The sequence below is a fragment of the Malus domestica genome, chromosome 02, assembly GCF_042453785.1.
Source record: "Malus domestica chromosome 02, GDT2T_hap1".
Classification (NCBI taxonomy): Eukaryota; Viridiplantae; Streptophyta; class Magnoliopsida; order Rosales; family Rosaceae; genus Malus; species Malus domestica.
Window position 1 is genome coordinate 9,326,914 of NC_091662.1, and position 24,233 is coordinate 9,351,146.

At 38.4% G+C, this 24,233-nt stretch overlaps 3 protein-coding genes across 4 annotated transcripts; 2 read left to right on the top strand and 1 right to left on the bottom strand.

Annotated features, from left to right (window-relative positions):
• The first annotated feature begins 1,914 nt into the window (after nucleotides 1-1,914).
• Nucleotides 1,915-5,174, top strand: LOC103455697 (isocitrate dehydrogenase [NAD] regulatory subunit 1, mitochondrial). 2 transcript variants are annotated; one of them, XM_008395284.4, is made up of 4 exons: nucleotides 1,915-2,608; nucleotides 3,691-3,930; nucleotides 4,443-4,521; nucleotides 4,668-5,174. In XM_008395284.4, the coding sequence occupies exons 1-4, from the start codon at nucleotides 2,084-2,086 to the stop codon at nucleotides 4,940-4,942; spliced, it is 1,119 nt and encodes a 372-aa protein (XP_008393506.2). In that variant the 5' UTR covers nucleotides 1,915-2,083; the 3' UTR covers nucleotides 4,943-5,174. The 2 variants fall into 2 exon arrangements, with proteins under 2 accessions (XP_008393506.2, XP_070671044.1); XM_070814943.1 differs by having other exon boundaries at nucleotides 1,948-2,608; nucleotides 3,703-3,930.
• A 1,150-nt stretch (nucleotides 5,175-6,324) lies between these two features.
• Nucleotides 6,325-11,479, bottom strand: LOC103455710 (protein STRICTOSIDINE SYNTHASE-LIKE 5-like). The gene is made up of 4 exons (XM_008395303.4): nucleotides 10,804-11,479; nucleotides 7,359-7,666; nucleotides 7,024-7,156; nucleotides 6,325-6,853 (listed from the first exon to the last, which is right to left on the bottom strand). The coding sequence occupies exons 1-4, from the start codon at nucleotides 11,254-11,256 to the stop codon at nucleotides 6,572-6,574; spliced, it is 1,176 nt and encodes a 391-aa protein (XP_008393525.1). The 5' UTR covers nucleotides 11,257-11,479; the 3' UTR covers nucleotides 6,325-6,571.
• A 5,042-nt stretch (nucleotides 11,480-16,521) lies between these two features.
• On the top strand, nucleotides 16,522-17,972 carry LOC139190959 (uncharacterized). The gene is made up of 3 exons (XM_070811453.1): nucleotides 16,522-17,308; nucleotides 17,426-17,593; nucleotides 17,935-17,972. Exons 1-3 carry the CDS (start codon nucleotides 16,522-16,524, stop codon nucleotides 17,970-17,972), a joined length of 993 nt encoding a protein of 330 aa, XP_070667554.1.
• The last annotated feature ends 6,261 nt before the right edge of the window (nucleotides 17,973-24,233 follow it).

Sequence of the window (24,233 nt, forward strand, 5' to 3'; positions counted from 1 at the left end):
CTAACATACTATTTTGCCATCTTGAAAAATTTGGAAATGAGAAGAAAGGGTAGAAAGAAAAATTGGAAGAATTGCAGGAGAAAAGTGAGTTTTGTGTGAATGTTTGAACAAATACATAGGTATTTATAGAGTGTGTGGTTGAATTTTGAGTTAAATATATTTTTTTAAATTATTTTAGCCGTTGGATTTTAATTTGGACCGTTAGATCTTTTTTGTACAGTTATATTTGATTATATTTGATTTAAGCTGTTGGATTCAAAATATATAAATATAAAATGTTCATATAATTTTTTGAACTAAAAAAATATTTGAATGTGGACCGTTGGATTAACCAACGGTCCAATTACCACCACCACCCGATGAAGAAAAGTAGCCGTTGGCTACAGACAAAACTTGACAAACCGGGGGACACACCCACGTGGGTGGGGTCCACCTCGGTTGAATGCAGGTTGAAGGCCTTGCGTGCTGCGCGTGGAGCAAGTGACAGAGGGCAATTGGGCTTCACAGCCCAGGTTTCAGTCACAGAAGCTGGGGTCCACTCCAATTTATGGCCTAAACTTGGGCTGATATTTGACCTCCATTTGGGTTTTAGGTTAATTTTAGGTCATAGGTTGGAGTGGATTTTTTTTTGGGGGGGGGGGGAGGGAATTATAGGTTTTAGCCCATTGTTGGAGTTGGTTTAATGGGCTGAAATTGAAGTCCTCAAAATATCTCAACATATAGGGACTCGTCAGATACCTCAAATGCGAGAACTATATATAAGAACTCAAAAAGTGGACCCCTTGTTGATTTTGAGTGGGAAAGGAATGCTTCATAGCAACTGCTCTTTTTGGTTTTTGAACCCAATTATGTTTGATTTTCATTTTGGATTTTTTCCTGTGACTTCCATTTTTTTGTCTGAATCGTTGGAAAACCAACGGTAGAGATATCTTTTTTTCTCTAATCAAAATGACTACAATGCTCTGACGAAATGATTTTTTTTTTAATAATTTAGTTCTTATATTTAGAGATTATACTATAAGGTCGTCCTATTGCAGACAATACTTTTTAGGGACTATTCCTTTAAAGTTCCCAAATGGGTCATCAAAGATGGCGGTGGTAGTTTCTAAATAGAAACTTCCATAGAAGATGCTCTTACTACGTACTTATGGTGCAAACAAATTATGCATTGTATTGTCATATTTAATTATAAGTTAACACTATTAGACTCGACCTCAACATCTAAAGTGTAACTCTAAAATGAAATTAGACTTTTTTTTATTGCAATGTCTTTATGTTTATAGCACTAATGAATAAGGGGCACCCCAAATGATGAACATCCCGAATAAAAGATTAGTCAATACGAATCTCCACAAAAGTGGCGCCTTTTCCCTCGCCAATTCTCTGCCCCTGCTTTCCCTCCTCGTCGGCCTCTGCTTTCGGTCCAGCCGTCCCCCTCTCCCAGTCCCACCATCATGAACGGTCCTCCCCAATTGTGGCCCACCATCCTATATCACTTGGTGTGCTATCCACATACCCTATTTTACTTCTCACACGCCTTTTAATAATTTATGTTCGTTGATCTTCTTCAATTCATCCGATCCGACGACCGAAAATTAAAAAGGCATGTGAGAAGTAAAATGAGATGTGTGGATATCACACCCCTATCACTTTTCCCATTTTCTCCATTGAAACAGATCCTTTTTGTGAGGATCAGAGAATCTTTTAATTGTGTCTGTTTATCATAAATCGTGCGATCAATTTTCGTCAAGTATTATTTGTATTTAATTTTAAATAAAAAATTTAAAATAATTTCTGACTGCATGATTTACGATAAACGAACACAATTAAAGAATTTCAATAACCCTTACCAAAAAAATAAATTCGAGAAAAATTCTCATAGTTCCTCATTAATTAATTAATTAAAAGGTAATTATTCTCCAGAATCTCATAATTCTGTCTCTCTCTCTATCCTCTTTCTGATTCGGCGTCGTTTCCCCACAAATGGCTACTCAAATCGCATAAAGACATCACCACCATCAAATCACGACTCCTGAAAACGAACCCCACACCCTCTCCCACCTGGACCCCCCAAGTCGCCGCCATGGCCCGCAGATCCGTGCAACTCCTCCGCCACCTCCTCCCGAAAGCAACCGCCCCGACCCTCTCCCCCACCTCCAACCCAACCCGATCCGTAACCTACATGCCCCGCCCCGGAGACGGCGCCCCTCGCGCCGTAACACTAATCCCCGGCGACGGCATCGGTCCTCTCGTTACCAACGCCGTCGAGCAGGTCATGGACGCGATGCATGCGCCAATCTACTTCGAGACCTTCGAGGTCCACGGCGACATGCCGAAGGTTCCGGATGAGGTGATGGAGTCGATCAAGAAGAACAAGGTGTGCTTGAAGGGCGGGCTGGCGACGCCCATGGGCGGCGGCGTGAGCTCTCTCAATTTGCAGCTGAGGAGGGAGCTTGATCTCTACGCCTCCCTCGTCAACTGCTTCAATCTGCCGGGGCTGGTGACGAAGCACGAGAATGTCGATATTGTCGTGATCAGGGAGAATACCGAGGGCGAGTACTCTGGGCTCGAACACGAGGTCATTCCTGGCGTCGTTGAAAGCCTTAAGGTATCGTCAAATCACTGGGATTTTTGGATTTTTGGATTTTTAATTCAATTATATTTTTGGGTTTTGTTGTTATTTGATTTATTGTTTGATTAATGAGAATTTTAACGAAAAACTTTCGGAATTGTTTATTTTAACAAAAAAATATATTTTTACGCTAAAAAGTCAATTATGATGTTATTCACTTTACCTTTTATTTTGTTTTTATCGTTAAAACTTAAAGTTTTCAAATCATTTTTATTAATTTTCATTTGATTATTTGATTGAATTTTGTCGTTTTCTAGTTTAATCACCTATGTTTAACACTAATTGGGAATGTAATCATAATTAATATATAATGTGAGTGTAATCATGATTAATATATAATGTGAGGCGTTTCTAATTGGGAATGTAATCATAATTAATATAATGTGAGTGTAATCATGATTAATATATAATGTGAGGCATGAAACGCGACACATGTTTGGCAAATAGTAGTGAGTAAAATTATAATGGAAATAGATCATCTCCGGATCTTTAGGTGTGGATTTTGGGAATCCTCATATCTTAACCGTTCATCGTATACCGTGTGATCAGTTTTCGACAGGTACTATTTGTGTTTAATTTTAAATAATAAAAGTTAAATGATTTTTTATCGCACGATACACGATAAACAGTTGAGATGTGAGGATCCTTAGGATCCCCACATAATGGATTTGGAGACGATCCATTTCCAATTATACTCTTCTGTGACTGATTGTTAGTATTGCACCACCAACCTGTGTGGGCCCCTCCCACATTGTGGAACCATTGGAAAGACTGTTGCTTGACACTATCCTAGCTTAGGGATTGTTATACATCTCCGAGATATATCTTCAGGTCAGTGTCTCACTCATTACGTGACTCTCAATGTTGTCTCGCGTTGTAGTGCTGTTATGGGACCTCCTCTAACAATGTGTGTGGAACCAACATGCGTTCTTGATGGGTTTATTACTATTTGTAAATGCCCTTTAAATTTCTAGCAATTTTGAAGGGATTTTCTTGTTATCCCCTCCATACTGCATAGTCTGGGATATATTCGTCACTTATACTTACTCTTGTGCTAGGTGATCACAAAGTTCTGCTCGGAGCGTATTGCTAGATATGCGTTTGAGTATGCTTACCTAAACAACAGAAAGAAGGTGACTGCTGTGCACAAAGCAAACATTATGAAGCTTGCAGATGGTCTCTTCTTGGAGTCTTGTCGTGAGGTCGCCACAAACTATCCTAGCATTGCGTATAATGAAATCATTGTCGACAACTGCTGCATGCAACTTGTTTCGAAGCCCGAGCAATTTGATGTCATGGTATGCCAATTACATTCATTCAATTGTTAATCTGTTTTATTTTATGCTGCATATCTATGCTATTATTCACTGGAAAGCAGGGCCTTCAGTTACCGGAGCACTTTTCAGACTCCGTGGTGCCTCAGAAATGAGGCATCTGTTGTGAGGTTTAGAAGTTCCGTTATTATATCATAGACAAAAGCTACGATTTTGCATTTTACTGCATTCTTTCTGTTAAGTACTTGAATGAAATAAAACATTGTGCCGTGTGGATTCTTGTGGGAAAATGATGCCTGTTTTGAATTACAGAAAGTACGGAGTGGGTTTCGCTTTAGAAATGAAGGTGGGAAAATTTAGAGCGAACCACTTGGGGAGGAGTAAAATTAATATTCATGTGTGAATTTTCTTTCTAATTTTGACAGATTCTTGTTTTTTAACAGATCTTCTAGATTGAAATATCTCGGTTTTGTCTATGAAATCAAAGAGGCGAGACTGTTTTTCGTGGCTAAAGCGTGCTGATTTTGATTTTGCAGGTGACACCGAATCTTTATGGCAATCTTGTTGCCAATACAGCAGCCGGTCTTGCTGGTGGCACTGGAGTTATGCCAGGAGGTGAGGTCTTCTTTTAAATTGCCTGCCCTAATGTCCTCTCAAATGACAGAATTATAGGGAATATAAACCCATCCATATGTTCTACAATGTTTTGCTTCGTGAGTATTAGGCTATTATCGATGATGGTTGTGGTCTTTTGGTTGCAGGCAATGTTGGGGCTGATCATGCTATTTTCGAGCAAGGCGCTTCAGCAGGAAATGTTGGAAATCAGAGAATATTGGACCTGAAGAAAGCAAACCCAGTGGCCCTCCTTCTCTCCTCCGCCATGATGTTGAGACATCTGCAATTTCCGTCCTTTTCTGATCGACTAGAAACTGCAGTGAAACGAGTAATATTGGAGGGTAAATGCAGGACAAAGGACCTTGGAGGACAGAGCACAACCCAAGAGGTTGTTGACGCGGTCATTGCTGCCTTAGATTGACAGAGAATAGAAGATAAGGTATCCATTCTTCAGCTACGGTTCATCCCCATATGATTTTTTCAATTTGGCACGGAAAGTGTTTACCTGCCATAAATTTTGAAACCTTTTAACATAATTCTCTGATTTCCTCGTCTAAATATTTCACAAGTTTTGTTTCATAATAATTTTGAAAGATAAACACCGATTCTGGTGTTTTTAATACAAAGTTCTGATCTATCGTGTTTATGCTCAATCAACCGTGTCCATGCTTGTACTTCCATCTTTGCAAATGCAATTGCAGTTCTCAGATAACCAACTATATGCGAACTTCCGCCATACAAACACAGCTCCAAGGTATGAAAACTGAAAGGGCAACAATAGATACATATTAGTGTTGTGTTGAGACAGGTACTCGCTACGCTGATGGCAGAAGCTCCGGCGAATACCTTCCACTAAGACTGTTATCATCGTTGGATACGTGCCAACAGTGGTACTGCTTGGACTCGCCTCGGTCTTGTTCAAACCTCCACCATATCCACATTCATCAGCCTGACAACGATGCAGATACCACCTTTATCGGCATCTCTTCTTGCGATTTGAATTCGTCTCTCGTCTCGCCAGTTCTAGTTATCTCTTCATCATTATCTTCTTCTTTAGTGATTCTTTGCTGAGCATTGCTGGGTGAATGGTGAGCGAGTGCTTAACATTGAATTAGGCAGTGAACTGAGCTCCAGAGGGCAAAAAAGTAAATAAATAAACAACAAAAAAAGAAGGGGGAAGAATGGGCTCTTCTAGTCATCTTGTTGGGTTCACTGAGAATGGGTACCCAAAAAATTTTAATTGGGCCAAAATTTGGACCATTATAAAGTAACATGAATTTTCTCAGGAAAAAAATAATTTTACCATATAAAATTTGGTATGATTTAAAATTACAAAGGTGTGGGAGAAGTAATTTGAAGTGTGTAAATATAATCTCTCGGATGAAAATTACTAAACCCCCTAACCATTACCCAAATCCGGACAAGAAGTGAAAAGGTTGAAATGAAATGTGGCAAAGGTGCCTAGCATTCTCCACCAAAAATACAAAAAAGTGTTATTTTTTAACACGCGACTAGTATTTTAGACGGTTGTGCACTGAAATTATGCATTGGTTGCAAAAGAATCACTCCTTGTAAAGGCAGTACATTTTAGACAATGGCGTTGCTAAAATATGCACTGGTTGCAAGAGAGAATCTCTTCTTGTAAAAGCACGACAATAAGAATTAGGACTTACACTTAAGTTATAACCATAGGGGACAGACAGTTTGTGCATTTGTACAAGAAATAATTAAGTTCTTCCGTGATCGTTTGCCTCCTTACATGGCTCCCCGGACAGTCATTTTCGATGACATACCAAAAACCGCAACCGGAAAGATTCAAAGTTTTATTCTGAGAGAAAATGCACAGGCATTGGGCAGCCTCTCTTGAACAAAGTTGTAACAAGTGTCACTGAAAGGTATCTTTTCGTCACCTTATCGCATATAAGCAAGACAGATTTACATAAAACCGAACGCTACCATTGCATCTATCGTCTATGCTTTAGTTTCTCCACTGAAGCTACAATACCATTCCGTACGTGTTGAAGATTATATCAAGGGACTGGGAATTAGCTCATGTGGTGGCATGTGCAGGATGTCGATCCAGATCGAGGCGGATAATGTAGGGATAGACGACGGAACCGCAGTAGAGGAACTTTCCAATCTTGATCCCACTTGTAATAAGAAACAACTCAGGATCAGAGTAATGAGCAATCGGCTCCCCATCCAAATTCACAGCAAATACGCCAGCATTCTTCTCCAAATATGGCCGGCCTCCTGCATACCGCTTCACGATCGCTAGGACTTTCCGAATAAAAGGATATCGAAGTGCTAGATCCCAGTATGGTTTAACATCCTGCCAATTTGTCATAGAAAAATGTCAGGAATAAGATGCATCCAAGAATTTGTGGTCGAAATTTACAGACCGGGATTTATCTAGCAATAAAACATTTACTCGAACGATAATCTATTCATTACTAACAGATTGATGTGAATCTTCAAAAAATAAAGAAGAAGAACTCTTACCGTGGCCAGTGCAATCCAGTAGCGGCCTTCTCCATCATATCTGATATTATCAGGCATGCCCGGTAACTGGTCGATAAAGTTTTCTACACTCCCTTTTTTAGTGCCTTGCAGGTAATATTTCCTACACCTTCTCCTGCAATATTAACCACGTAGCAGAGTCTAAAACATTGTCACATATACTTAAACAGGAAACAACGTGATTTTCGCACTCCCCTTTTCTTGCCCTGCACTTTTCATTCTTTCTTTTAGCTATAGATTGAATATACATAAAGGCATAAAACGTTTGAGAATGTGAGAATCACTACTCGATAAAAAGCATAAGTTTCAAAACATACATGACAGTTTCGCAGAAGATGACATAGTTTTGATCGGGAGAGACCACAAGTCCATTAGCAAAGTACAGGTTGCGAACGAGCACTTTGGTCTCTTTGGTCGTCGGATTGTAGCTCAGAAATCTACCGTAGGGTCTACCTTCTAAAATGTCCCACATGAACTCATGCAAGCTGTATTTGTATGAAGCATCTGTGAAATATATCATACCATCTTCTGCAACATCTACAAAATCTGTTAGCTTGAATTTTACACCCTCGGCCTCATCTGTCAGCAGTTCGATTGTTCCCTCCTCACTTATCTTCAGTAGCCCCTGATACAAACCCGAAAATTGAAGCAAAAGTATGTTGAAGGAAAATGATTTTCGAATTCTTTTTGTCCTCTCAGTACTTTTCCTTTGTAACCCTTCGATTGAATCAATAAAAATAGAAGAAAAAAAAAAAACTAAGGAACGAAAATAAGATGAGGGGTTCAAGTGAAAACGAGCGTGAAAATCACTACATTTGGTAAAGCGACACAATTGTCCCACTAACCTATAACATGTACTCAAGAAATACAAACTTATCATCAAAGTTTCACAAATTCAATTACATTTCTTAACTGAGTGTGTTATTTAACTTATTTTGTGATTCAACAACGGCTTATACTAAGTGCGAGCATTATCTCTTTACGTACACGCTCTAAATTTCTATGTAGGACTTCCACACTTCGATATCATGTTGGTAATTTGTTGATGAGAATAATAACACGTTATCTATGGTGTATCAATAGCCTGCTTCTTTAATAAAGAACAAATGTCCGCTTTATAGCTCGCCTAACTATACTCTCTAGTTCATGAAATTTCAACTATTCATCCAATTATGACTTATGTTTTCTTTAAAAATATTTTTGTCGGAATTCAAATGTTAGCACCGGTTAGGTTTCTCATACTATTGGATAGTTCATTGATGTATAATGATGCACTTATACATACACATTTGTGACTTGGTATTTACAACAGAATCCTAAGTTAGAAGAACATACAACGAGCCTAGCCTAATACATAGGAGAAACCTAACCGGCGCATCAATGAACTATCCAATTATAGCTTTTCTACATCAAACTTTTTCTAATATTAGGTAAGAGGTACTTATCAACTCGGGTTATATCTAGTAAGTCATACCGTGTATTTACAAACAAAGTTTTCCGTCTATCCACTGTTCTAAATACAGACTGTGTGAGTCTGTGAGAGCCGTATATTAAACCAATATTTAGGTTACCAGTTCATGTCACCATCTATTATGATGTTGTACATCAAATATCATAATACAAAGTGAATATACAATAAAAAATATACTCTTCATTATATTATGATACATGACATACCGATATTAAGGCAAAGATGGCCATGTCAAATCTAGGTTAGGCAATCTCCAACCAAGCCGGCCAAAAGGCTATAGGTCAAAACATAGCCCGTTTATACACAAAACCCATCTCTAAGACCATCTCCAACCCTTGGGCTAAAAGCCAAATTTTTTAGCCCGGAAAATTTGGCTTTTAGCCCAGAAACATCTTTTCTGCTCCAACCCTTCTGCCCTAAAATTTTAGCCCGAAATTATTAAAGAATGAACTTAGGCTAATTTTTTTCTTAAATCAATTTAAAAAAAAAATAAGTAAATATTTAGATTATTGTAAATTAATTTTATGAACATTTTAATCTAAAAAAATTTAAATTTCGATAAACATTTGGGATTTAGCCCGGGAGGAAAGCTGAGGGGTATTTGGCCCAGAAATAACATTTGGAATTTAGCCTAAAATTTTAACATGGGTTGGAGAGTGTTTGGGGGGTAATTTGGCTTTTAGCCCAGGTTTGGAGATGGTCTAATGGAGGGCAAGGCAAAAAAAAGAATTGGAACCCACCAGGCCAAAATATAGCCAAATGGTCAGAGGGCTGAGCAAACATAGCCAACTAGCTAGCCCTAAAAGTTAGGGCCAACTGTGTTGCTAGATGACGTCATGTAGCATTTTTTTTTAAAGACGAAATTTAAAATTCTAATTTTTTCCTATAGATACCTAAGTCATTTTTATACTATTTCTCACATCATTTCCACAATTCCATACTATCTTAACTCATTTTAATGTTTAAGTTGTTTACATGCAAGTAAAAATAAATATTTAATAACATAAAACTTAAACAACATGAAACTTAAAACAAAATTTAGCGACAAGTAACCCTCTAAATATGTCCAGAGACTTTATTTTAGAGTTAATCTCAGTTTACTATCCTAAAGTTTTTTGGTTTTTAATATTTGGTACATGAAGTTTTTTTTGTCATAGTCTGGTACCTAAAGTCATAATTCTGGGACACTTTCATACATTCATTAAGTTTTCCATTAGAACATCTGTTAACTGATGACGTGACGCCCACATGGACAATGACTAGATGACACGTGTCAATATGGGCTCACGTGAAAATTAAAAAAAAAATTTCAACCCACCCGTCTCCTACCTCACTCTCCCTACCAGAAAGGATCTCGTTCCCTCCCCACCCCCTCCCTCTCATCTCTCCTCTGCAACCCACAACCACCTTCCCTTCTCTCCTCTGCAACCTGCACCCACCCTCCCTTCTTTCCTCTACAATCGCACCCACCCTTCCCGCACAGCCAACCCAACAAAATGCTGAGGATAGAGAAGAACCAAAGCACCAAAGCAAGGGAGCCACCAGGTGCCACTACTGCTGCCGGAGTCCAATGTCGTGGCGGCGAGGGCTAGGAATGCTTAAGAATTGGTTAGGAATTGCGAATTTATCCAAATTAACGATTTGGGTCTACTGGATTTTTAATGTATTTAAGAAATTGGAAGGGTTTCCTTGTAGATTTGAATTGAGGGAGGGGGGGGGGGGGAGTGAGGTAGGAAATGGGTGGGTAGAAATTTTTTTTTTTTTCAATTTTTAATTTTTAAAATTTTTTTCATGTGAACTCATATTGACACGGGGTACTTAGTAATTGTCGTTGTGAGCGTCGTGTCATCAATTAACAGAGGTTCTGACGGAAAATTATGACTTTAGGTATCAGATTGGAACGAAAAAAACTTCAAGTACCAAATGTTGAAAATTAAGAAACTTCAAGATAGTAAACTGAAATTAATCTTTTATTTTAATATAATAGTTTAATTCAATTGACTAATACAATTAAAGAACAAATTTCAAATAATAAATTATTAAGGGGACTAAAAATAGCACTCAGATTGAATATAAATATGGTTTGATGGTGTTTATTAAAAAATAATTTCTTACGAAATTATAATTTAGACATGGGCTAAACGTAGTTCGTTTGATTGGAAATGACCTCACGTTTTCAGTTCACATATCCATGTGTACTTGAAAATTGACAACATAAACATTAGAACAAAATCAGAGTACTTTATCGCCATCCACAAAAAACATGTGCTGTGAATTAGGATCAGGCTGACCTTTTCCGTGTCAGCCACGTAAACCTCCTTGTCAGCGCCGTGAGCAAGTCCGAGTGGCCTCCCGCCGGTGAAAACCCAGTTCTCCACCACCGAGTCAGCAGCCGACTCGTTCAGCGTGACTCGTTTAACCCACCCATCAGCACATCCGGTATAAATAAATCCCGACTTCGGATCGTAAGCCACGTCTTCCGGTGCCATTAAAGCCCCGGCACCCACAAACTCCGACCCTTTGAGCATATGAGCATTACGCTTCGGAGCAGCTGCGACTGGTTGAGTCAACTCGTGAAGCGGCAGAGGAGCTGGGTTGAGCGTGTCGAGTTGGTAAATGAGTAGGGCTATTGCTACTGGAGCTAGTACTGAGAAGATGAGAAGAGTTGAGTGCCATGAAGGAGTTTTTCTTGTGGGAGTGGGATGAGCGCCGTCGGAGGCTTGGGCTGGGGAAGGGGAGTGCATTGCTTAGTGACTCAGTGAGGTTTGGTAACTCGGTCTAGAAAGATCTATCCATCTATCAGAGCAAGTGGGTATATATATAATTGCGATTTTCTTTTTGAGTAACTAGTTTCAGGCACTTAATCTCGACGTATATTTTATTATTTTTATTTTGATCCAACTATAAATTTTGTTGAATAAATATTAGATTAATTATCGATTGAATTTAAATTTACAATGTCAAAAATTGAACACTTTTTCATCTTTGTGGTAAAGGCCACCTGCGACACGTATTTTATAATTGGATTTCAGACTTTTTAAGTACTATTTTATCATTGGATTTCAGACTTTTTAAGTACTTAGTTACGTGTACGACTCGGATACATATTCAATCTTTCTTTATCAAATAACTTAAATTGATTAACTAGGATCGCAGGAACCGTTAAATATGAGTTGATTCATGATTGTGTGATTGCCATATATATAGTAACCATAATTTTTCAAAGCAATTTATCGGAATTTCCTTTAATATTTTAAATTTGAATATAAGATGACAAACACGATTGGTCCCCATATTTTTGGATTCTTCTTTCCTCTTCTTCTTCTTTCTCCCGTTACTTTCCCTCTCATTCACTCTTCTTCACCGAGACACACCATCATTCACCACCATTTCATTTCCAGCAAATTGAACCTTGCAAACATCCTCACAGTGTTCACCATCATCCCAGAAACCTGTTTCATGTGTTGGATACTTGAGTTTACCTCGGGATCAAACAAATCAAGAACCTCCATTTGAGCCGTCACTTTGCAGGTCAATTTCCCTTATATTCTGACCAAGGTGAGACCTCTAAGCACCATAATTGGATTCCTCATGATGTGTAGATAAATTTTCATGTTTGGATCGTGTGATTTGGTTGAGAAATGAGAAAGTTATAACGATTTAAAGTTTGCCCAGTTCTCGGCAAACCCGTGACCTTCCATACCATTTTCTGGCCAAACCAAGGTGATTTAGCCATCGGGAAAGGTACCAATCTGTTTTTCTAGTTCTAAGCTATGATTTTCGTTTTTTAATCACTCGATTTGGTTGAGTATTGACAAAGTTATGGACGTTTAAAGTTTGCCCAGTAATTCCGGCGAGTTACTTGTTTTCCCTCACACAGCCATATTTCAGGCATTTCCCGGCCACCTCCGGCCACCATTTGGACTCCAAGCAGATATAATCTTGTTCTACACTTCTCTAGCTTAGTTTTAGTATATTATGAATTGAATTTGGGTGAGAAACGAGTGAGATATGGAGTTCTAAAGATTGCCCAAAAAATCTGCAAAATCTGTAGAATTTGGCGAAATTTCGTTAAGGTTTGCCACTTGCACATTATAGCAATCGACGATCTGACTATTGGATCGTCACCAAAATTTGATACATTATAGTACGTAATATTTAAGGACCTTAGGAACTTACGAATAAAAAATCTAGTGGTTGGATCTTACGGAGCAAGTGACGTAGGATCATGGACCCTACCTTTGAACGACGGTTCGATTTCTCTTTAAATGTTGTTGTGGGGGACATATAGGAGTTTTGGGATATATGAACTATTGAAGGAATTCTAAAGGTGGACTTGTACTTTGTTTTAGGAGACAATAGTGCGTGACGTCTAGATTTTGGGTGCTAGGGTGCAGTAGTGCGGGCTCCAGGTGAGTGACTTTAATATATGTGATATTGGTGATTACCCTATTTTCGTAATTATTATCCTTTGTGGATATAACTTTGCTTTTATAAATATGTTTTCTATTGAATTGTTATTTTTAATACTTAGCCATCTATTTATGTTTATGAAATGAGATTTGACGTGCATATTGGAAATATGGTTTGTTTTGTATGATTGGCTTGATGTGATGAAATGTGAGGGCTAGTAGTGGACCGTTAACCCATTGTCATGGGGTTTGTTGCTTCGAAACATGTTTCACCCCTCATTTCATTACTTCATTTCTCGTTTCGTGCTTTGTTTCATTTCGTTCGGCCCTTCTAAATTGAGTCCTTGGTTCATGTATTGTTTCCTCGAGCCGTTGTTATATTCTTGGATTTCCGCTTGGTTCCGGTGAGTGCCATGGCGTTTTTCTTGTGGGAGTGGGATGAGAGTCGTCGGAAGCTTGAGCTGGGGAAGGGGAGTGCATTGCTTAGTTACTTAGTGAGGTTTGGTAACTCGATCTAGATAGATCTGTGTATCTATCAGAGTTTGAGTGACTAGTTTCAGGCACAAGTATCTTAAATTGATTAACTGGGATTGCGGCCTGCAAAACAAATTCAACCGTTAAATAGGAGTTGATTGTGACTGCCATAAATAGTATTCAAAAAATTTTAAAGCAATTTATCCGAATTTAGTTTAATTGTTTTTTTAAATTTGAATGTAAGAGGACAAACACGAGAAATTTTTAGTTGTGACGGGATTACAAGTAGTACACCACGTGTTTTAATAGGAGTGGTGAGAAATTTTATTTTTTAAGTTATTAACTTTTTAGCACACATATCCCACCATTTGTATAGTGACACATTGTGTACCACCTCGTGTACCGGTCACACTGAAAATTCTCTCGACAAACACGATAATTTAAGTCTGCAGGTCTATTTAATAATTTCTGGATATAGAAATGTAGAACTTCGAGGATATGAAAATGAATGAGGAGAAATTTTTAATTGTGACGGGAACATGAGTGGTACATCATGTGTTTTTATGTAAGTGGTGAAGAATTTTATTTTTTAAGTTATTAACTTTTTAACACACATATCCCACCATTTGTATAGTGACACGTGTTGTACCACCTCGTGTGCCGGTCACACTGAAAAATCTCTCATGAATGAGGATCCTCTTTGGATTCTCTTTGTAAAGATCTTACAGATTCTTAAATAGTGTCTGTTTATCATACATTGTGCAGTTAAAAATTATTTTAAATATTTTTATTTAAAATTAAATGTAAATAATATTTGACAAAAACTGACCGTACGATATATGATGAACAGACACAATTTGAAGATCCTCACAAAAAGGATTCGGAGACGATCCTCATTCTATGAAAATTCCTCTGGTTGTAGTTATGGTCTATTATTTATGTCATGCACATGGGACCAATATAAAAATTTGCTCTTTCTAAAAAACGATTTGGATCCCATACGGATTAAAATTGTAGGGTTCCTAAGGATCTTCATATCTTAGACATTCATTGTGCATCGTGCAGTAAAAAATCATTTGACTTTTTTTTATTTAAAATTAAACATAAATAGTACTTGACAAAAACTGACCGCACAATGTATGATGAATAACTATGATGTGGGAATCCTTAGGATCCCCAAAATGGATCCGAAGAGGATCCTTTTCCCTAAAAAAGAAAATCGACAAAACCAAATGGCTTATCACGTCAACACCTCTTAAAACTCAATTTCATACTCAATTTGTCTCATGAAACTCATCTTAATTGGACAATACTTGGCTGTTGAAAAATGAGCAGCAGCTCATGCTGCTAGCCAATCACAGATGGACACGCATCTAATATGTGATTAAAAAAAATCAATTACTTGGACGCGTGTTCATTTGTGATTGGCCAGCAGCAGGAGCTGCTGCTGATTTTTTAGCAGCCAAGTTCTGTTCCTTTCAATTATATTGGGCTTTTTAGCCAAATTGGTCATTGAGATTTGCATAAATCCTCACTTTGGTCTCTGAGATTTGAAATCAATAGAATTGGTCATTGAGTTTGTCTACAATCAATCATTTTGGTCATTCTTTGAAAAATCTCCATTAATAAGAATAGAATGACCAAAATACCCTTATTTTTGTCAAATAATTTTTTGGCCCATTATTTATTAAATTGAGGGTATATTTGTCATTTTGATCATTATTTAACATAGTTTTGCACGAAAGGACCAAAATGATTGATTGTGGATAATCTTAGGGACCACTTCTATTGATTTTTAATCTTAGGGACCAAAATGATGTATTATACAAATCTCAGAAACCATTTTGACTAAAAAGTCATTATATTGTCACTTTCCTCCCTTTGCGTCAAAGTCTGTCAATAATTTAAAAGACTCATGGGACCCAATTTTTTTTGTTTGTTTATGTAAATGAGAAAATGTGAGTTTCATGAGAGTGTTGGCCTAAATAAGGGAGCATTTTGCATTTTTGCTTATCACAATAACTATAGTGTATGTTCACTATACACTTAATTATCTGTCACTTATCTTTTTACATAATCCTAGTTAACTTTCATATCAAATGTTACTTTTTGAATTTAAAAAAAAAATTAACTAAAATTAACTAAAATGATATGTAGGAAATAATTACGTATATAATAAGCATATACCATAATTTATAATGATGAGCAAAAGTGCTTCTAAAAAAAATGAAAAAAAAAGAATAATCCAATAATCGGGAGCAGAAGTGGGAACTCTGAACGTGTGCATGCGGGCCTCACACATGCATGTTCATCATGCAAGTGAGACATTTTTTAGAATATTTGAAAGACGTATATAATGTTTGTCCGAAGAAATGGTATGGATTGGAGGAGTTATTGATCACGCAATTAACACTTAGTTTTTAAATCTGGTTAGGTAATATTTCTAACTCGATGACACTTGAAATGCCATATTGGCTTCTTCAAGTGTATTTTCTTCTTTATATCTTTATAAAAATGGAAGGACGTCATGATTATCTTATGAGTGCCTAGAGAATATTTATTTTTTTGTCAACTTGCCAGAAATGATCAATTTTCTTAATTTTGGAATCACATGCCTTTGTCTACATAGAATATGCACACAATATGAATAACAAATATGACAGAAATAAGATTTTTCTTAAACTTACAATACCAAATTACCTTTCCATATAAATGAGTTACTAATAAATTTCAAGCCTCATTTCTCATTTTGAAGAGTGAAAAACATCACCGACAACCCATTTCTCCAAAACCACCATAAACTCAATGCCCAATTCACAAAACCCACCAAAATTTGATCCCGATGGGTGCAAAATCTTCATGCTAAATGTTAAAGATTGCAAGAATCAAGGATGAAGGATTTGGTCATTTAGCAGCTGTATAGGAAAGTATCAATGTAATATTTAGTTTCTGTTCTTGTAAGTCAACTTATTCTTACCTAGTTTAGCATGCACTCATGTATATAAGTGTGCGTTGTATATCTCATTAAGTAATTAATATATAGAAAACCTAATTGGTTTTTCTACATGGTACCAGAGCACTAATCTTGGGACCAAAGAAAATAACAAACCCTAGCCGCCTATCATGGCAGAGAACGATGACAAACTCAAGCCCTCTGGTTCAACGGAGGGAACCACGTTTGACGTTAATCATTCTTATTACCTGCATCATTCCGGTCAGCCGGGAATGATGCTCATTTCTCAGCCGCTAACTCCAGACAACTACAACACTTGGAGCAGGGCGATGATCGGTGCATTGAAAGCCAAAAACAAACTTAGTTTTGTTGATGGAACTTTCAAGAAACCAGAACAAAAGGTTGCTGCATCAGACTTGCATCAGTGGGATCGATGTAACAGCCTGGTTAAAACATGGTTGGTAAATTCAATATCACCGAAACTTCAATCGAGCGTCATTTACTATGACCTTGCGTACCAAGTTTGGGAAGACTTGAAAGAACGGTTTTCTCAAACAAACAATATGCAATTGTACCATATTGAAAGTGCAATTCATGATTGTGTCCAAGGAGCAATAACCGTAAGTTCCTACTTCACCAAACTCAAGACATTGTGGGATGAGAGAGATGCTGCGATTAGCCTACCCGATTGCGACTACAACACTTTGCAACATGTGTTGGCATTCCAGCAAAATCAAAAGGTAATTAAATTTCTTATGGGACTTAATGAAACATTTAGTGCAGTGAAGGATCAAATTCTGTTGATGGATCCACTTCCTCCCGTCAACAAAGTATATTCCCTTGTGCTGCGACATGAGAAGCAGCACAACACCACCACAGGTAAAACACCAGTTCAGGAAGCTGCTGCCTTTGCTGCAAAAGGACCAGATTCTAGCAAGAAGGGTGCTGATATGAAATGTACTCGTTGCAACAAAGATAATCACACATCTGAAGATTGTCGTGCCTATTTAAAGTGTGATTATTGTGGATGGAAGGGTCATATGATAGATTATTGTCGAAAGCTTTAAAGGACAGATCCGGAGCAACAAAGAAGTGATTCTAAACAGCAGCGATCAAGAGGAAATAACATTTCAAGCAACCTTGAAAGGCAAGATTTGGGAAATTCTTTCCCTTTTACACCTGACCAATGCAAGCAGATCCTGACCATGCTCAATGGCAATAAAGCCAAGGCAAACAACGTTGGTAAAAATTCCTCTCTAAATGATCTCTTAGGTAAAACTTTTTCTTTCACTTCTTATGATAAGAAGTCATCATGGATCCTAGATGGTGGTGCCACATACCACATAATTTCCTCACACACTTTGTTGACCTCCTTTGTGCCTGTTAAAAATAAAACGGTAAAACTATCAGATGGTTCTTATGCTACTGTGACACATATAGGAACCATGCAGTTTTCCCCATATTTTATCTTACATGATGTCCTTTGTGTCCCCACGTTCCAACTCAACCTCATCTCTATCAGTAAACTTGCCTATCAGTCCTTGTGCATCACCATTTTTCTAAGTTACTTTTGTGTGATTCAGGACCTACGTTTGGGGAAGATGATTGGGACGGGGACTGAGCAAGAAGGCCTATATTTCTTGGATGACACCAACGGCTGAACCACCTTGTCCACTTGTCATGCTGTTACGAAGGCTTCATCCTACCTCTGGCCTAAACGCCTAGGGCATCTCTCTGACAAAGCCCTTCATCATACTTCACTTCCTAATAATATTATTGGTTCTTTTGTTTCGAATAATTGTCTTGTGTGTCCTCTAGCCAAACAAACAAGATCTCAGTTTTCATTAAGTTCAATTTCAACTAGTAAGCCTTTTGAACTATTACACATGGATATTTGGGGGGGGGGGGGTTTCGTGTCGCTTCACTCACTGGAGCACATTATTTCCTCACAATTGTTGATGACTACACTCGTTCCACTTGGATTTACTTAATGAAACACAAATCCAACACACGACATTATTTGACCAGTTTTATCAATCTCGTTGAAAACTAGTTTTCTCACAAAGTGAAGGCAATTAGGAGTGACAATGGTCCATAATTTAATCTTGCTGCATTCTACTCGACCAAGGGTATTATCCATCAAACCACTTGTGTTGCAACTCGACAACAAAATGGGGTGGTTGAACGTAAACATCGTCACCTCCTTAACGTTGCCCGAGCCTTACTTATTCAAGCAAACTTACCTACCAATTTCTGGGGAGAAGCCATTCTCATTGCAGCTTATCTCATCAATCGTATGCCCACACCCGTCTTGCATGGTAAAACACCTCACGACCTTTTGTTCCACAAACAACCTAAATACTCCCATTTGAAAGTTTTTGGCTGCTTATGTTTTGCATCTACGCACCCATATCATCCGTCCAAATTTGATGCCAGGTCTACCCCATGCATATTTCTTGGTTACCCTTATGGAAAGAAAGGGTACAAAGTCTATGATCTTAACACACGTCAAATTTTTGTCTCACGTGATGTACTATTTCGTGAACATACCTTTCCCTCTACTCATTCTTCTGCATAACACTCTGATACCAACCCTCAACCAACCTTACCATACCTATCTCCCATGGATGATCTTTCTTTTGATCTGCTCAGTACCACACCTCTCACTCCCATCGTCGACGACCCTTCTCATCCCAGAGACACCATTCTCGACCCTCTTGTACCCACACCTGCTACCATACCTCCACCTCCAAACCCCACTCATTCTCCTGCTAACATACCACCAACCCTACCACCCCAACTCTCCCAACGTTCGTCTTCCCGCATCACTCGACCACCTTCTTACCTTCAACAATTTCATGTTGGTATCCCGCTGCCTTCTCGTCCTTACCAATCATCGGCCTTTACCGTTGGCTCACATAAAGGTAGTACCTCTCACCCTCTCTCTCACTCCTTAACTTATGCTCGCTTGTCTCCCACTCACTGTGCCTTCATCGCATCTCTTTCTCTTGTCAAAGAGCCCCATAATTACCTGCAAGTTATTCAGGATCCTAAATGATGCCAAGCCATGCTCGATGAGGTTACTGCTCTTGAAGCCAACCACACCTGGACCCTTCAACCTCTTCCTCCTGGGAAGAAACCCATCGGCTGCAAATGGGTCTACAAAGTCAAACTCAATACAGATGGCTCAGTGGAACGCTACAAAGCACGCTTGGTCGCCAAAGGGTATACACAAGTCGAATGTCTTGATTACACCGAGACATTTGCTCCTGTTGCTAAATTAGTCATGGTTCGGTTATTACTTGCTGTTGCTGTTGCCAAAGGTTGCCATTTGTATCAACTCGACGTCAATAATGCTTTCCTCCATGACGATTTACTTGAGGATGTTTACATGCGACTCCCACCTGGCTACGAACGAAATGGGGAGACACGAGTATGCAAACTTCATAAATCTCTCTATGGGCTTAAACAGGCTTCGAGACAGTGGTTCCTTAAGCTTTCTTCTGCACTCAAGGCCGCAGGTTATCACCAGTCCAATGCGGATTATTCTTTATTCGTCCGATCCAAAGGTACCAGCCTTACTACTATTCTAGTGTATGTGGATGATGTGATATTGGCAGGCAACGATTTACCATTTATTGAAAAGACAAAGGAGTTCTTGGCTAACAAATTCAAACTCAAAGACCTAGGAAAATTGAAGTATTTTATAGGCATCGAAGTTGCAAGGTCATCTCAAGGTATTTCATTATCACAACAAAAGTATGCCTTAGATATATTGGAGGATACTGGTTTTCTTGGAGCAAGACCGGCACGGTTTCTAATGGATCAAAACTTGATACTCACACAAACAGATGGTGAATTACTGGAAGACCCATCTGCATATAGAAGACTTGTTTGACGTCTAATTTATTTGGCAATAACACGGCCAGATCTTGTTTACTTTGTCCACATTTTAAGTCAATTCATGGACAAGCCTAGACTGCCACATTTAGATGCAGCGCACCAAGTTTTGAGGTACATAAAAGGGTTACCAGGGTAAGGCATCATGCTTCACTCAACAAGCTCACTTTAGTTGAAAGCATATTGCGACGCTGATTGGGCAAAATGCAAAGACACAAGAAGGTCAGTCTCGGGGTATTGCATCATGCTTGGAGATTCACTTACATCTTGGAAAACAAAGAAACAAACCACAGTAGCGAGATCAACATCGAAGGCAGAATATAGAGCCATGGCGTCTACATGTTGCGAGATAACTTGGTTGAAGTATTTGCTTAATGATTTATGTGTCAATCACTCACAACCAGTTATTTTGTTTTGTGATAACCTAGCTGCACTTCATATTGCATCCAACCCCGTGTTCCATGAATGGACAAAACATATCGAAATCGATTGTCATTTGGTTCGAGAAAAGATACAAGAAGGAGTTGTCCAAACTGCTTATGTACGAACTCTACAACAATTGGCAAATTTATTCACCAAGGCACTGAGTACCTCCCAGTTTGAAAGTCTTCTTAGCAAGTTGAGTGTAATCAACATACACTCCAACTTGAGGGGGAGTGTTAAAGATTGCAAGAATCAAGGATGAAGGATTTGGTCATATATCAGCTGTATAGGAAAGTATCAATGTAATATTTAGTTTCTGTTCTTGGAAGTCAACTTATTCTTACCTAGTTTAGCATGCACTCATGTATATAAGTGTGCGTTGTATATCTCATTAAGTAATCAATATAAAGAAAACCTAATTGGTTTTTCTACACTAAACTTGTCTGGTACTTTTCTTGCTATAATCTTTCACGCCTCATTTCTCATTTTCACGCTAAACGCGACACCGCTCGGACAAGAGAAGATTCTTCCATTGGGAAAGGAAATTAGCGATGTCGGTCTCTGCAGTTTCAAAAATGGAGTGCCGAATATCAAGTATCATCCCTATTTTCTGTAATTGAGCTTGTTCTTGAGCATCGCCTCTTGAATCTCTATTTTTCAGTATTGCCATCGGATATGAAAAATTCGTTACTTTGGAAAATGCGTTCTCTATCCTGTTAATGGTTGTCAAAGGTGGATAATAATGTTATAGTCCATGGTTTACATCATTCTCTCCATTCTCTTCGTTGATTTCGTTGGGCTCGGGCTTGTCGTCGACGGTTTGGGAAAAGGGGTTTGCAAACACATGCCTTTGTCTACTACCCAAAAACCCTAAAAACTTCAATCAAAATTGCCTCAAACTTGGAAATTGAATTTTGGAATCACATGCCTTTGTCTACCACCAGAGTGGGATTTTGCCATGGGAGAGATTAAGGAAAATGGAGAGCGGCGGTATGAGAAGTGAAGGAGAATGGCCCAATTTGGCCGTCAATTTACATAACATGTACAGGACATGCAAATGATGTGCTCACAGATATGAGCTCAACCCAAATACTGAGAGCTCCCAACTCTCTCTTCGAAATCAAAAAAATGATGCAAAGATTTATGAGTTTCTACAATTTATACGTGGGTATGTTTGTCATTTGGCTTTTGTGCATTGAGTGCGTGGCTTGTGCATAGCCGGTTCATCCTATTTGAGTCCAAAGATTATAAAAAGAGATCATTTTTGGCAATTTCTTTTTTTTAGGAAAATCAAACAGAGAATGAGTAACAAGGGAGAGAGAAAATAAAAGGCTTTTTATATTAGCACCCCACAAAATGTTGAATGTACCCCACATTAAAATTTAATATTAAGTAACTTAATTATCCTACTATGCAATGACAATTTTGACCTTATTTGGTTAAAAAAATAAAAAAATTATATATACACCCCAATTCACTTTTTACGTATTATTTATCATCTTCAACTATCAAAACCCTTCCGACCCTCAATTGTTGAATAAAACCCTAACCAATGAAACTACAAACATGTTGATTGAGAAAAATTATTTTTGACAAATGAAACACAAAATCGATGTTTCAGAAGCTTCACATGAGGTCAGACTTCATATTATTTATTGTTTTAGTGATTTTGACGACATCGATAATTATTTAATCTTGCTTTTGATGCGTTATTCAAACTTCTATGTTCGTATTCATCTTTTAGGGATCACAAGGATTACATGAAGAATTAAACTCCTAAAATTACCACCAAATATTAAAAACAAACGACATGAGTTTTAATGATGAAATTGAAAACAACCCACATATGCTTTAAATCCCAGGCGGTATATTTTGTCAAAATTTTAGTCGGCATTATTTGTCCAAATTAAAAGCTTTATAAGATTTGAGAAATGTGGGGTGTATGGAAAATATGGGGTGCATATAGAAAATATAAGGTGTATATTAAGAATGTGGGGTGTGAGGGTATTATGGGGAAGTAAGTGGAGTGTATTAAAATAATTTTTAATTGAAAAAACAAATGTGAGGTGTATTAAGTATGTTGGGTTTATTCAACAATTTGTGGGGTGTTAATATAATAAGGCAGCCCACCACCTAAATACAAGCCCAATAGCAAATAAGAAAATACAGTATAGGTTCAAAAGTGGCCAGCTAAACAATTTTTTTTTTCCTAAAACTGTAATGGAAACCAGCAGCCACTAGATACACCTCCATTGCAATGCCACCACCACCACCAAGAGAACAAACCAACAGAACAATTAGATCAACAGAAAATGGGGGTGAACGGGCCACCCGCGCAGTGAGCGCTCACATAATCTTACCCAATAGTGCTAAAAGCACTTTAATAGCCCACCCAACACCCGAGGAGAAGCACACAGTCCGACTAGTGGAGGCTGGTAGTAGAGAACGTGCGACGAACAATATCATCGGAGCAGGAGAGGACCATGAAGGTCCAGATCTGAGACTAGCTCATGGGAATTGAGACGAAGTTCAAAGAACAAAGCTCAAGGGAAGCCAAAACAAAGACCAAATGAGAAAAAAGTGCAGAAATTAAAAAAAAAACTTATTGCGTGGAAGGGTGTGGAAATGATGAAGGAAATGAGGGGAAGAGGGAAGATGCAAAGAGTGGAGATGGATGGAAAAGAAGGAAGGAGGGGGAAGATGGGGAAAAAGGGGAAGGAGGGAATATGCAGAGGATGGAGAAGGAAGAGAAAGAGGGAAGGAAAGCTAGAAAGAGATGGGAGTCAAGCTGCCGCCAACCAAAAGCCGGAGTAAGGAACGGCGGCTAGGAGAAATTTTTTTCCCTGGAGGTAGAAAGGAGGAAAGGTTTTAGAGAGAGGTTAGAGAGAGAGAGAGAGAGAGAGAGAGAAAGAGAGAGCAAGAAAATATGTTAATCAAAACCTTTATTTCCGCCTTGCGATGCTCTAAGATGGTAAGAAGTTATCTCTTTCAAATTTTTGATGTGAAATCGCAGTAACGATTTCTTAACGTCGTAGGCTTTAGTTTCTTGGTAAGAAGAAGGGGGTGGGGGAGGACGAAGAATGTTTATCCTTGTAATTGCATAACTGCACCTGGTTTAGTGGATAATTATCCTTTTTCTTGAAAAAATTTCTGACGTGTTTCTGATAAACTTTTTTGGATTTTTTTTTAAAGGAGACAATTGGTGACCAACCACGTCCATTCATTCCCGGGGGGGGGGGGGGGAGGACGAAGAATGTTTATCCTTGTAATTGCATAACTGCACCTGGTTTAGTGGATAATTATCCCTTTTCTCCACGTCCATTCATTCGCCGGCGCCGGGGTGGGGGGGGGGAGACACACAAATATTTCAGCCTCCTCCTGACCATAAGTTTAGTTTAGCTTCCACACCAACATTGAGTTTCGAACCCAAGACATTCACACATTTTTTGTAATTTTTGAAGAAAGCCTTGAAATCCGGCCCTTTTAGTTTTTGATTGTGAAGGAAACAAAGGGAAATATTTGGTCTCATGATATTTGACTGAGGAATGTCAAACAACTA